Genomic DNA, 12,274 nt, shown 5'->3' on the forward strand with positions numbered 1-12,274 from the left:
AAAAGGCTTTCGACTCGGTCTCATGGCAGTACATCTTCCAGCTCTTTGACAGGTGGGGATTTGGGGCTCGCTTCCTTGGCTTATTACAGGCCTTATACTCCCAGCCGAGGGCCCAAATTCGAATGCAGGGATACCTTTCTGAGCCAATTCCCATCACCAGGGGGACCAGACAGGGGTGCCCCCTATCCCCCCTCATATTTGCAATAGCCATTGAAACACTGGCGATCGCAGTCCGCCACAATATGGACATTAGAGGTGTCCAATGCGGTAGTCAAACGCACAAATGTGGACTCTTCGCGGACGACATACTGTTGTTCCTCACTTCCCCCCTCACAACCCTACCCAATTTATCCCGGGTATTGGACGACTTTGCCAAGGTCTCAGGCTTGAGGGTTAATTACTCCAAGTCTGTGGCGTTGAATGTTTCTCTCCCCACTCACCAAGTCCTCTCTCTCAAACAATCCTTTCCGTTCCAATGGAGTGACACTGCCATCCAATACTTGGGTATCTCCCTCACACCTAAAATAGAGATGCTATATGCCCACAATTACCCCAAATTATACAGACAGCTGGAAACCGACCTCTCCTCATGGTCTAAACATGAATTATCCTGGCTTGGCCGGATTAACTCCATAAAAATGACCTTTCTCCCCAAAATCCTTTACTACTTTCGAGCCCTGCCAATACCAGTTCGGAAGGACCACCTTTGCTCTCTGCAAAGCAAAATACTGAAATATATTTGGGGTAATAAGGGATACCGTCTACCGCAAAACACGCTCTTCCTGCATAGACGCAGAGGGGGGCTGGGTCTGCCTAACCTCCACAAATACTACCTTGCAGCTCGCCTAGCCCAACTCTCCTCGATCTACTCCAAATATGAGAAACCGGACTGGCAGTCCATAGAACGCTGTGCGGTACCCTCCTATACACTAGATTTTTTATTATGGTGCCCGCCCAAAGCCAGGCCGCCCATCATGTCCCCATCCCTTTCTCACTCCTGTGCCCTATGGGACGGCCTTCGCAAAGAGCCTTCCCTAGTCTCCACTATAAGACCCCTTGCTCACATGTTCCGTAATCATGACTTCCCCCCCGGTCTGAACATTGAGGCCTTCAGATGGTGGTTGGACAAGGGACTATACCGGATAGGTCACTTTTTTAATTCCAGGGGTCCGATTTCCCTAGCTTATTGTATCGAACACTTAGAGCTTCCAAACACAGAGAGGTTCCGCTTCCACCAAATATCTCACTACCTAAACTCACTTTGGAAAAACAAACCCCTTCCTCCTCCCTTTACTGAATATGAAGCCTGGTGTGGTGGAGTCGGGGAGCAGAGGGGTGGTATTTCAGTGATCTACACGGCTCTCACTTCCCCAACGGGTAAATCCCCCTATATGACGGCTTGGGAATCTGATCTCCAGACCTCTGGGAGTCTCGAATCCTGGCAGCTGGCCTTAGCCAGATCCTTTCGTGGGATCCAGAACACCTCACTAATGGAGGCTAGCATCAAATTGATAACCAGGTGGTACCTCACTCCAGTAAGGCTAGCCAGAATATATCCCACGGCTAATCCCTTATGTTTCAGGGGGTGCCAACTTCGTGGCTCCATGATCCACATCTGGTGGGAATGCCCTAGACTCCGTTCGTTCTGGACTAAAATATTCAACTTGATTTACTTAGTCACAGGCTGCCGGGTTTCGAGAACTCCAGAGGTTGCGTTACTCAATACCCCGATTCCTTTGATGTCTGGTAACATTCAGAAACTAACTTATTTTATTCTATTAGGAGCCAAAATTGCGATTGCCTCCGCATGGAAGCAACCCAAACCCTCCTTCCTCGCAGTTAAGAGGAAGATATCGTGGATAATGTCCCAAGAAAAACTATCAGGTATTCTGTCAGACACCACACCTAAATTCCGAAAGGTGTGGGACCCTTGGGCCCGTTACATGGGAATCTCTCTGCTGCCGGGGGTACCCCCAGGCCCTCCCCTAGGAACCAGACCTCACCCCTAAAGCACCCATCCTTACATTGATTGTGAAGGATATCCTTTCACCCTTTCAGGACATAGCTTACCTCCCCCGACCCCTCTGCTCTCCTCTTCTTCTCCTTTCTTCTCTTCTCTGTCCTTCTAGTCGTTCTAAGATTTTGGTTTGCTCAACAGAGCTGTAATTGACAAGTTTACCATACAGTCCAATTTAATGTTGCGGTACCCACGGCAGACGATCCCCCGACTGTTTTTCCCCTCTGCGAGGGAGGGGCCTGGGAGGACACTCCCTCATCCTGGCACAGCAAGTTCCCTATTAGGGGTGTCGGGATGGGGGCTCCTGGGAGTTACCCTAATAGTTCTACCTGGGGGGCTCTCCCGGGGGGGACACCCTCCGTTTACCTCTTATTGATGTAGCCCCTCGATAAGGAAGGGCTTGCCGACTGTACACACTTGATATTGTCTGTTTTTCACTAATGTCTCATGTTTTTTTACTTACATTGTGACAGCAGGCCCTCCCTGCTACTGCTAGTTTGTGTACTGTTTTACGTATGTAAGTGCCTTTAATATAAAATAAAATATTTTGAAAGTAAAAAAAAAAAAAAAAAAAAAAAAAAAAAAAAAAAAATCATATATATATATATATATATATATATATATATATATATATATATATATATATATATATATATATATATATATATATAGCAGAGACCCTGGGGAATAAAATGGTAGTCATTGTAACTTTTTTTTGTCACACGGTATTTGCACAGCAAGTTTTTTGGGGGAAAAAAACACTTTCAGTAATAAAAGAAAAACAAAACAGTAAAGTTAGCCCACATTTTTTGTATGTGACAGATGATGATACACCGAGTAAATAGGTACCTTACAGGTCACGCTTTAAATTGCGCACACTTGTGGCATGGCGCCAAACTTCAGTACTTAAAAATCTCCATAGGCAACGCTTTAAATTTTTTACGGGTTACATGTTTAGAGTTACAGAGGAGGTCTAGTGCTAGAATTATTTCTCTTGCTCTAATGTTTGTGGAGATACCTCACATGTGTAGTTTGAATGTTGTTTACATATGTGGGTGGGACCTACGTATGCATTCGTTGTGACAGTTACATTTTAAATTTTAGAATTTTTTTTCGTTTATTTTATTTAAAAAAAATATTTTTACACTTTCCCCCAGTAGGAAGAGGGGTGAAGATGGGCTTGCTGCTAGTGGGGACTGCAGTGACATCACAGGCTTCGGTTTCATGTAAGTGATACATAATGGGCTACTATGCAATGCATAGTAGCCCATTATGCTTTACCTTTGCAGGGAAATAAAGAGGAAGTAAAACCCACCAGGGTTTAGTTCCTCTTTAATGGTCATACTAAAAATGACAAGCGACTCTGTGGATGAGGCAGTGAAGTACTCACCTCTGCTGAAAGCGATCATTGATAGACACCCACACATCAAAGTAGATCTCAGGCTCAGAAATGTTATATGCTCCCAGAAGTCCATGCAGGCAGGTGGCATACTGCTTTAGCATATCAGCATGATCCTTCCAGCGCCGCGTCTGTGTGAATACCTTAAAAAAAAAAAAAAAAAAAACAACAAACACATTTATTCATCAGTTTAGGCCGATATATATTCAGTTTTGTAAAAAAAAAAAAAAAAACACAAAACAAAAAACAACGCAATAGGTGTATATTGATTGGCTTCTGCAAAATGTATCACGTCTACAAACTATGGGATAGATTTAGAGACTTTTTTTTGTTTTTACTAGTAATCAGATTTTTAGCAAGACTGCGACATTTCAGTGGACAAATCTAAACCCAAATGACACTTTGGGGCCCAGTGACATCATTACACTGATCAGTTCTATAAAAATGCACTGACCAATGTAGAAATGACACTTGCAGGGAAGTGGCTAACACTAGGGGGCGATCAAGGGCTTAAGTGTATTCCCTAGGTGTGTTCTAATGGGGGGGGGGGCTAACCGGGATATGACAGATCACTGGGAACAGAAGATCTGACATATCCCCTTGTCAGAACGGGGATCCGCTTGCTTACACTGGCAGAGCCATGTTCTGCCTCTGTACTAGGCGATAGCAGGTTGCTGGTGGACATTGATCCACTTTGTGCAGAACTTCATGGTGTTACCATGAAGTTGTGCACAAATCTACATAATGAGCTTTGCTTTTTTACTCCTATTTGTGTTTCTAAAGCCCCATACACACTATCAGATTTTGTGCTGATTTTTGACTTCAGATTTACCAAACCCATGGTGTGCAAGGGCCTGCCTGATTACACACAAATTGAAACTCCTAAGGTTTGACCTCATATTACATGGTTTTGGTAAATCTGAAGACAAAAGTGTGTATGGGGCTTAAGAGTAGAGAACTATGAGTAAAATTATTAATGCCAAAAGGCTGTGAAAGTGACCTCATTATGTATAATGAACTGATTTTGGTTATTTGGCCTTATTATTGTATAATGCTAGAAATCATTTGTACTAGTACTATGAAAAGGTACTGCTTTCAAAAGGTGCAATGTGATTTTTTTTTTTTTGTGTTTTTGTACTTTTTGGCTTTGTTGTAAAAATTTTAAACTTTTAATAAAAAGTTACCTGGAAAAAATAAAAAATAAAATAGACGTGATGCCTTTGCATTTAGTAAATTGGTTCAAAATGTGATCACTGTTGAATTACAGAAAGCATCAGCATAAAAATTACCCCGAGGCCCCCGTTCTGAATACACTTTGTAAGGGACATAAAAATACAGATATCACCTCCAGCACATTCAACCATACTGTGGTTGGCACATCACTTCTCAGTCACAATCTCAGGGAATGTATAAAATTTAATTCTTTCATCCATTTGTTTATACTAAAGCGTGATGTTTAAGAGGTACATTATGTGTTGAACACACTCTATTGAGATCGCACACCATACACCAGTAGAATTTCATGACAAAATAGATCGACCATCAACCGTAATAATGAAAAAATTCAAAAAGGAGCAAGATGGAAAATTTTTCTTTGAATTAAATTCTAACTATGAATGCGGTTTCTATTCAAGGCAAATGGTACATATCCTAAGAAAACCTGTTTAATTCAACTGAGATTCCATTAAAATAGCAGATCTGGATTAAATTTTAAGGTCTTTTGAACAAAATTAGTTGACGACGGCAAGTAAGAATGTTCTAAAGAAGGATTTTTCTGCGAACGCTTGAATGAAAATGCAAGCATGAATGGCCCGCTTTACAATTTCTAGACTTCTTTTATTGGTTGGGCCAGCCCTACTATAACTGCACTTTACGCCAATGATTTTGGCTACATAGATGGCATATAAATACCTTGCGTTTTATAAAGTTTTTTCTTAAATATATAAATAAAAATAATAATTATTGTGTTTTCCAGATAAACTTTTAATACAAGAGGCACCTTTGGCACCGGATGCACAAAGCATTAGAGCACAGCAGCCGTTTGCTTTCAAACTCTCTTACATCAAACATCCATAAGACCCCTTTGAACAAGAAAGGAAGGGAAGAAGAACCAGGGATGAGGCACAACTCTGACTTTTAGTTGTGTGCATAATTGTAGCCTGAAGTATTGAACTCTATTAGTGGGAATGCTTTAGCAGTCCCACTATTGTTATTTGTTTTTTTTATTTATTAATCATCTTATTATTATTATTCCGTATGTTTTTTGGCTCTGTGTACCTTCTGCATACTTTCACCTATTAAAGCCATTCAACTTTTAAAATGTTCAGCTCTTTCAGCTGATGATGGGACTTCAACTTTTTTTCTACTATTTATACTTTTTAAAATATTGAGCTTTTTAACACTTTTTTTTAACATTGAAGTCAACGAGAGCATGCTTAAAATCTTCTTCCACTACCAAAAGTTTCAGCTCCTTCATACTTTCACCTACAGACGCCAAACAAACTTTAAAATGTTAACAAAATATTCAGGTATCTGGCTATATCTTTTCAGTTTGATATCTTTTACAGTTTTTTGTGAAAAAGCCGTTTACGTTTAGTGATCATTTCGGACAATTTCATTAAATTTAGGGCATCCAGCCTTTTGTTGTCTGTTTTGTTTTCATGGTTACCAAAGCTTCTTATACAGTGATGGGCAGTGGGGTGAGGCGGCTGGAGCATCTCAGATTACAGAGCTCAGGGGAGAGCACAGACACACCATGTACTGATTTATAATAGACGAATATGATGGGGCTGTTTTGATGCTATTCAGCATTCCCATGCATTTTCTCCAGGAAATGCATTTTCTAGTTAGTGGGAATGCTTTAGCAGTCCCACTATTGTTATTTGTTTTTTTTTATTAATCATCATAGTCTTTTTATTATTATTCCGTACGTTTTTTGGCTCTGCGTAACTTCTGCATACTTTCAGCTATTATAGCCATTCAACTTTTAAAATGTTCAGCTCTTTCAGCTGATGAGTGCTCTCCTTCAACTTTGTTTCTACTATTTAGACTTTTTAAAATATTAAGCTTTTTAAACACTTTTTTTTTAACATTGAAGTTAATGAGAGCATGCTTAAAATCTTTAAAATCTTCTTCCGCTACCAAAAGTTTCAGGTCCTTCATACTTTCACCTACAAATGCCAAACAAACTTTAAAATGTTCACAAAATATTCAGCTATCTGGCTATATTTTTTCAGTTTGATATATTTTACAGTTTTTGTGAAAAAGCCGTTTAAGTTTAGTGACCTTTTCAGAAAATGTAATTTAAGGCATCCAGGCTTTTGTTGTCTGTTTTGTTTCCATGGTTACCAAAGCTTCTTATACACAGTGATGGGCATTGGGGGAGAGCACAGACACACCATGTACTGATTTATAATAGAGTAATATGATGGGGCAGTTTTTATGCTATTCAGCATTCCCATGCATTTTCTGCAGGAAATGCATTTTCTGCAGGAAATGCATTTTCTAGTTATTAAAGTGTTACTTAACCCACAACCCTGCATTCATTATATCTGGTCTCCCACAGTACATGGAAATGCAAATCATTTTAGTAAATATAAACTGCTAAATACCTTTTCTCGTCAACAGTATATAGCAGGACTTGTGACTTCCATCAGTGTCTGGTTAAAGCATGTAGTAGGAAATTTCATACTGCACTGGCTGCCCTCTCAGCATGCAAGACCCCTGACCCTCTGTCTGGACAGCGCTGACTGGCCCTGTGTTGATCACATGCACTGCTCCATGAGGAAAAAAAAAACCTCTCTAGCAATACACACCAAACTGAGCATGGGCAGCCTGGTAGACTTTGTCTTATCTGGACCAGTTTTGGAGTCAGTGGAAGAAGAAGAGGATCAGAGAAGTCAGGATCAAACAGACTTTTTTCACAATGCAGAGGATTAACCCCTTAGGTTCCACAGCGAGTATAACAAGCATGCTTTGCTGTAACACTTTAAGGTCAGACTGCATAAGCAAATATAGACTGGTTACCATATCAGACAGTGCGGAATGCAATCAAAAGTTTGCAAATAAAAATGTAAAGGTTGTAGTTTGAATTGTTAGGCAGCTTACTTCATGACTGCTAAAAAGTAAAATTCAGGCATGACCTTCTAAAGCCAGATGTACTTCTTGGCATGGGCTGCTTCCTTGAATCTGCTATCTGAAAAACCTACTACAGCAAGTTTGTTGGTTTTATATCAACAAAAGTGTGGCACATAGCCAAGCTAAAAGTCACAATCCAGGGTAGGAATCATCCACAGGGAAAATTAACCCAGAGTTTGCATACACATTGAAAAGCCAGCAGAATTCATATGGCTTGTGAGTTGCGTTCAACATTTCTGTATTTTGTATTGCCTTGTATAATAAAGCATTATCATTTAACAGTACAGTTTACGTCATTATGCACGTCATTCAGATGTACATAATGTGTTGACCCAGACAACTTGGGGTTGATTTACTAAAACTTGACTGTGAAAAATCTGGTGCAACTCTGCATTGAAACCAATCAGCTTCCAGGTTTTATTGTCAAAACTTACAGTGCCTTGCGAAAGTATTCAGCCCCCTTTAACTTTTCAACCTTTTGCCACATTTCAGGCTTCAAACATAAAGATATAAAATTTTAATTTTTTGTGAAGAATCACCAACAAGTGGGACACAATTGTGAAGTGGAACGAAATCTATTGGATATTTTAAACTTTTTTAGCAAATAAAAAACTGAAAAGTGGTGCGTGCAAAGTTATTCGGCCCTTTTACTTTCAGTGCAGCAAACTCACTCCAGAAGTTCAGCGAGGATCTCTGAATGATCCAATGTTGTCCTAAATGACTGATGGTGATAAATAGAATCCACCTGTGTGTAATCAAGTCTCTGTATAAATGCACCTGCTCTGTGATAGTCTCAGGGTTCTGTTGAAAGCGCAGAGAGCATCATTAAGACCAAGGAACACACCAGGCAGGTCCGTAATACTGTTGTGGAGAAGTTTAAAGCCGGATTTGGATACAAAAAGATTTCCCAAGCTTTAAACATCCCAAGGAGCACTGTGCAAGCGATCATTTTGAAATGGAAGGAGTATCAGACCACTGCAAATCTAGCAAGACCTGGCCGTCCCTCTAAACTTTCAGCTCAGACAAGGAGAAGACTGATCAGAGATGCAGCCAAGAGGCCCATGATCACTCTGGATGAACTGCAGAGAACTACAGCTGAGGTGGGAGAGTCTGTCCATAGGACAACAATCAGTCGTACACTGCACAAATCTGGCCTTTATGGAAGAGTGGCAAGAAGAAAGCCATTTCTCAAAGATATCCATAAAAAGTCTCGTCTAAAGTTTGCCACAAGCCACCTGGGAGACACACCAAACATGTGGAAGAAGGTGCTCTGGTCAGAGGAAACCAAAATCGAACTTTTTGCCCACAATGCAAAACGATATGTTTGGCGTAAAAGCAACACAGCTCATCACCCTCAACACACCATCCCCACTGTCAAACATGGTGGTGGCAGCATCATGGTTTGGGCCTGCTTTTCTTCAGCAGGGACAGGGAAGATGGTTAAAATTGAGGGGAAGATGGATGCAGCCAAATACAGGACCATTCTGGATGAAAACCTGTTGGAGTCTGCAAAAGACCTGAAACTGGGATGGAGATTTATCTTCCAACAAGACAATGATCCCAAACATACAGCAAAATCTACAAAGGAATGGCTCACAAATAAACGTATCCAGGTGTTAGAATGGCCAAGTCAAAGTCCAGACCTGAATCCAATCGAGAATCTGTGGAAAGAGCTGAAAACTGCTGTGCACAAACGCTCTCCATCCAACCTCACTGAGCTCGAGCTGTTTTGCAAGGAAGAATGGGCAAGAATTTCAGTCTCTCGATGTGCAAAACTGATAGAGACATACCCCAAGCGACTTGCAGCTGTAATCGCAGCAAAAGGTGGCTCTACAAAGTATTAACGCAAGGGGGCCGAATAATTTTGCACACCCCACTTTTCATTTTTTTTATTAGTTAAAAAAAGTTTCAAAAATCCAATAGATTTCGTTCCACTTCACAATTGTGTCCCACTTGTTGGTGATTCTTCACAAAAAATAAAAATGTTATATCTTTATGTTTGAAGCCTGAAATGTGGCAAAAGGTTGAAAAGTTCAAGGGGGCCGAATACTTTCGCAAGGCACTGTAAGTTAGAACCCGATTGGCTACCATGATTTTGCACTCTCCAGTTTTAGTAAAAATCAACCCCACTATGTGGGCTATTTATAATTGTTTTCACAACTTTCACCCAGGATTCACAATTTTTTTTCCAATGGAATCCAATTAGAGCAATGAATTTTGGTTTAAAATTGCATGAATCCTGTGTAAAAACCTTGATTAACAGGCCCATATATGTTGCATTCATACAACACGTTAAGACCCCTTTCACGCTGGAGGCGTTTCGCTTTAGCGCTAACAATAGCGCCTGTAAAATGCCTCATCTGCAATTCCAGTGTGAAAACCCGAGTGCTTTCACACCGGGGGGGCGCTGCGCTGACAGGACAGCAAAAAAAAGTCCTGCAAGCAGCTCCTTTTGAAGCACTTTAGGAGTAGTGTATACAACGCCACTGCCAGGTCTGATACTACATCTGCCCCCCTTCCCCGCCAACCAAGCAATCAAACATCTCTGATCGCTTGGTTCTCAAGGCTCCATGACTCCATGAGAGAGCTGGTGATTGTCAGTCACCACTAAATGCTCTAGTGTTGCTGTGCATGTAGACCACAGCCATCTTGCTGGTTTGAAACCATCAGAAGTATTTTACATGACATCTACTGTGTGAGTATATCTTTGTGGTTATAATACATTTTACATAGTTTGATATATACCTTGAAGTAGTTTTAGTTCTTACACCTTTTAACATGAGGAGAGATGTCTGGATACATGCCGGAGCTGTCCGTGGTGGATAATCCTCAGAGGAGATTGGTGTTTGGGCATTTTTAATCACTTATAATCTAGTGGTCCATTTTTAAGGGTAAGAGGCTTGGCATACTGTGGTGTTGGTGGAAGAATACTTCTCAGTGGTAAGGTCAGAGTCACTCACCTAGTGGGTGCTTCCTGGGATTGATGGACATTTATGCACTGCATTTTTCTTTTACATGTATACGTATGTATGCATTTGAGAAAGGGACCTTAGATTGTAAACTCCTTAAGGCAGAGGTCATCAACCCTGTCCTCCAACAGGCCAGGTTTTATGTATTACCTTGGGGAGGTGCAGACTAGAATACTGCAATCACTGAGCAGCAAATTATACCACCTGTGATGCATTTCAGTTATCTTGCAAACCTGGCCTGTTAGTGGGCCCTGAGGACAGGGTTGATGTGAAAGAATAGTATGTAAAGTGCTGTGTGAATTGTGGCACTCAACTGAAGAAAAACATTTAAACCATTCATTGCTGACATGAGTAATATTTTAAAAATATTCCAGAAAAGTGTTTTATTACAACACAGGATGCAGCCAGTCACTCACCCCAGGATTAAGATATCCAAGCTCTCCAGTGATACCATCTTTATAGGTAACTTTCACATGCTGATGAGAGCGGGAATGTACCATCATATCCCAGGAGTAACCATACAGGCCATTTGTCCAGTTATTGTAGCCCTGAGGAGCAAAATAAAGACTGTAATCTATGCGGTATATTACATTAATATAAGTATTTATTACAGCGCTATCATATAGCAAAGGGGGTAGTAGTAACACAATGCATTAAATTCTCCTAAGACAAGTACCTAAAGTTGTTTTGTAACATGGTGGAATATCAAGAAACTATACGACAAGCAGTACGGTTCATAGAACTTACAGTCTACACAAGACACATGTGCATAACCCACAACTGTTCTCATATAAAGTCGACCTGTCACCTATACAAAATGATAACAATCCAGTAAATTAAAGGATCATAAGGTGGGCCCGTGCCTACCACATACAAACAAAAGATTTCCCAGCACACATACCAGCCAGCCTGCAAAACAACCAAATTGACCCTGTTGGGGACAGGGTCAATTTGGTTGTTTTTGCAGACTAGAAAGTGTGCTGGGAAATCTTTTGCTTGTTGGCAATGTGTGTTACCCTTTCATGTGCACCTTGCTGTAAAGGCTAGTTATAGTTTGGGGTGGTTTGCATTTTTTTGTACAGGGTCAGTGCCTACAGCTGCAAAAAAATAAATACATTTAAAAAAAAAGGGAGGAAGAAGAGTCTTTATCCTAGTTAAAACCACTACTCCATTAAGTGGTGATATTGTAACTGATGACGATGTAGGCAATGCTAAAGTCAACCTGTACTGCAATTTACTCTTTAAACCTCTTTCTGCCCACATGCCCTTTGACTGGGTTTTAAGGCGGATGGACCGGACAGATTTCCTGATCAAGTGACCACTGTGGTTAGCTGTCACAGTAGGCACGTGATCAGGAGCCGTCCCGACGGCTCCAAATCATAACTAGAGACTGGAAACCATCGGTCACTATGCTGGGAGTGTGCAGCGAGTGCGTTCTCATCACAGAAACCTTGGGTGCCATGGAGGCACATGTTCAGCATAAGGGTGTGTAGGCCCACCCTCCTTGCTGCTGCACATATGTGAGAAGTGTTATACAATAGCTTAAAAAGTAAACATGTTGCCTATGCACTCCACAGGATACCTGCCATTATTACTTTTTAAAACAGGGGACCTACATTGTGCCCCTTTATTTCTGAGGTCTGGCTTTCTCTCACTTCAGACCTGTCAATTGCCAATCCACCATCTACTAAATGTGCCCTTACTGGCCACTTGAGCACTCATTGGACAGCAAAATGGCAGTTGGCAGTGCTT

At 41.0% G+C, this 12,274-nt stretch overlaps 1 protein-coding gene across 1 annotated transcript in view; it reads right to left on the reverse strand.

Annotated features, from left to right (window-relative positions):
• The window catches only part of GGCX (gamma-glutamyl carboxylase), a 98,079-nt gene that overhangs the window by 40,828 nt on the left and 44,977 nt on the right, over positions 1–12,274 (reverse strand). The window contains exons 9-10 of the mRNA XM_077469565.1: positions 10,939–11,070; positions 3,408–3,559 (exon numbers count right to left, since the gene is read on the reverse strand). Coding sequence (XP_077325691.1) covers positions 3,408–3,559; positions 10,939–11,070 — 284 coding nt within the window. The remainder of the gene's footprint in view (positions 1–3,407; positions 3,560–10,938; positions 11,071–12,274) is intronic.

This window comes from Lithobates pipiens, unplaced genomic scaffold, assembly GCF_037356315.1.
Source record: "Lithobates pipiens isolate NorthernLeopardFrog02 unplaced genomic scaffold, aLitPip1_a1.2 Scaffold_8, whole genome shotgun sequence".
Classification (NCBI taxonomy): domain Eukaryota; kingdom Metazoa; phylum Chordata; class Amphibia; order Anura; family Ranidae; genus Lithobates; species Lithobates pipiens.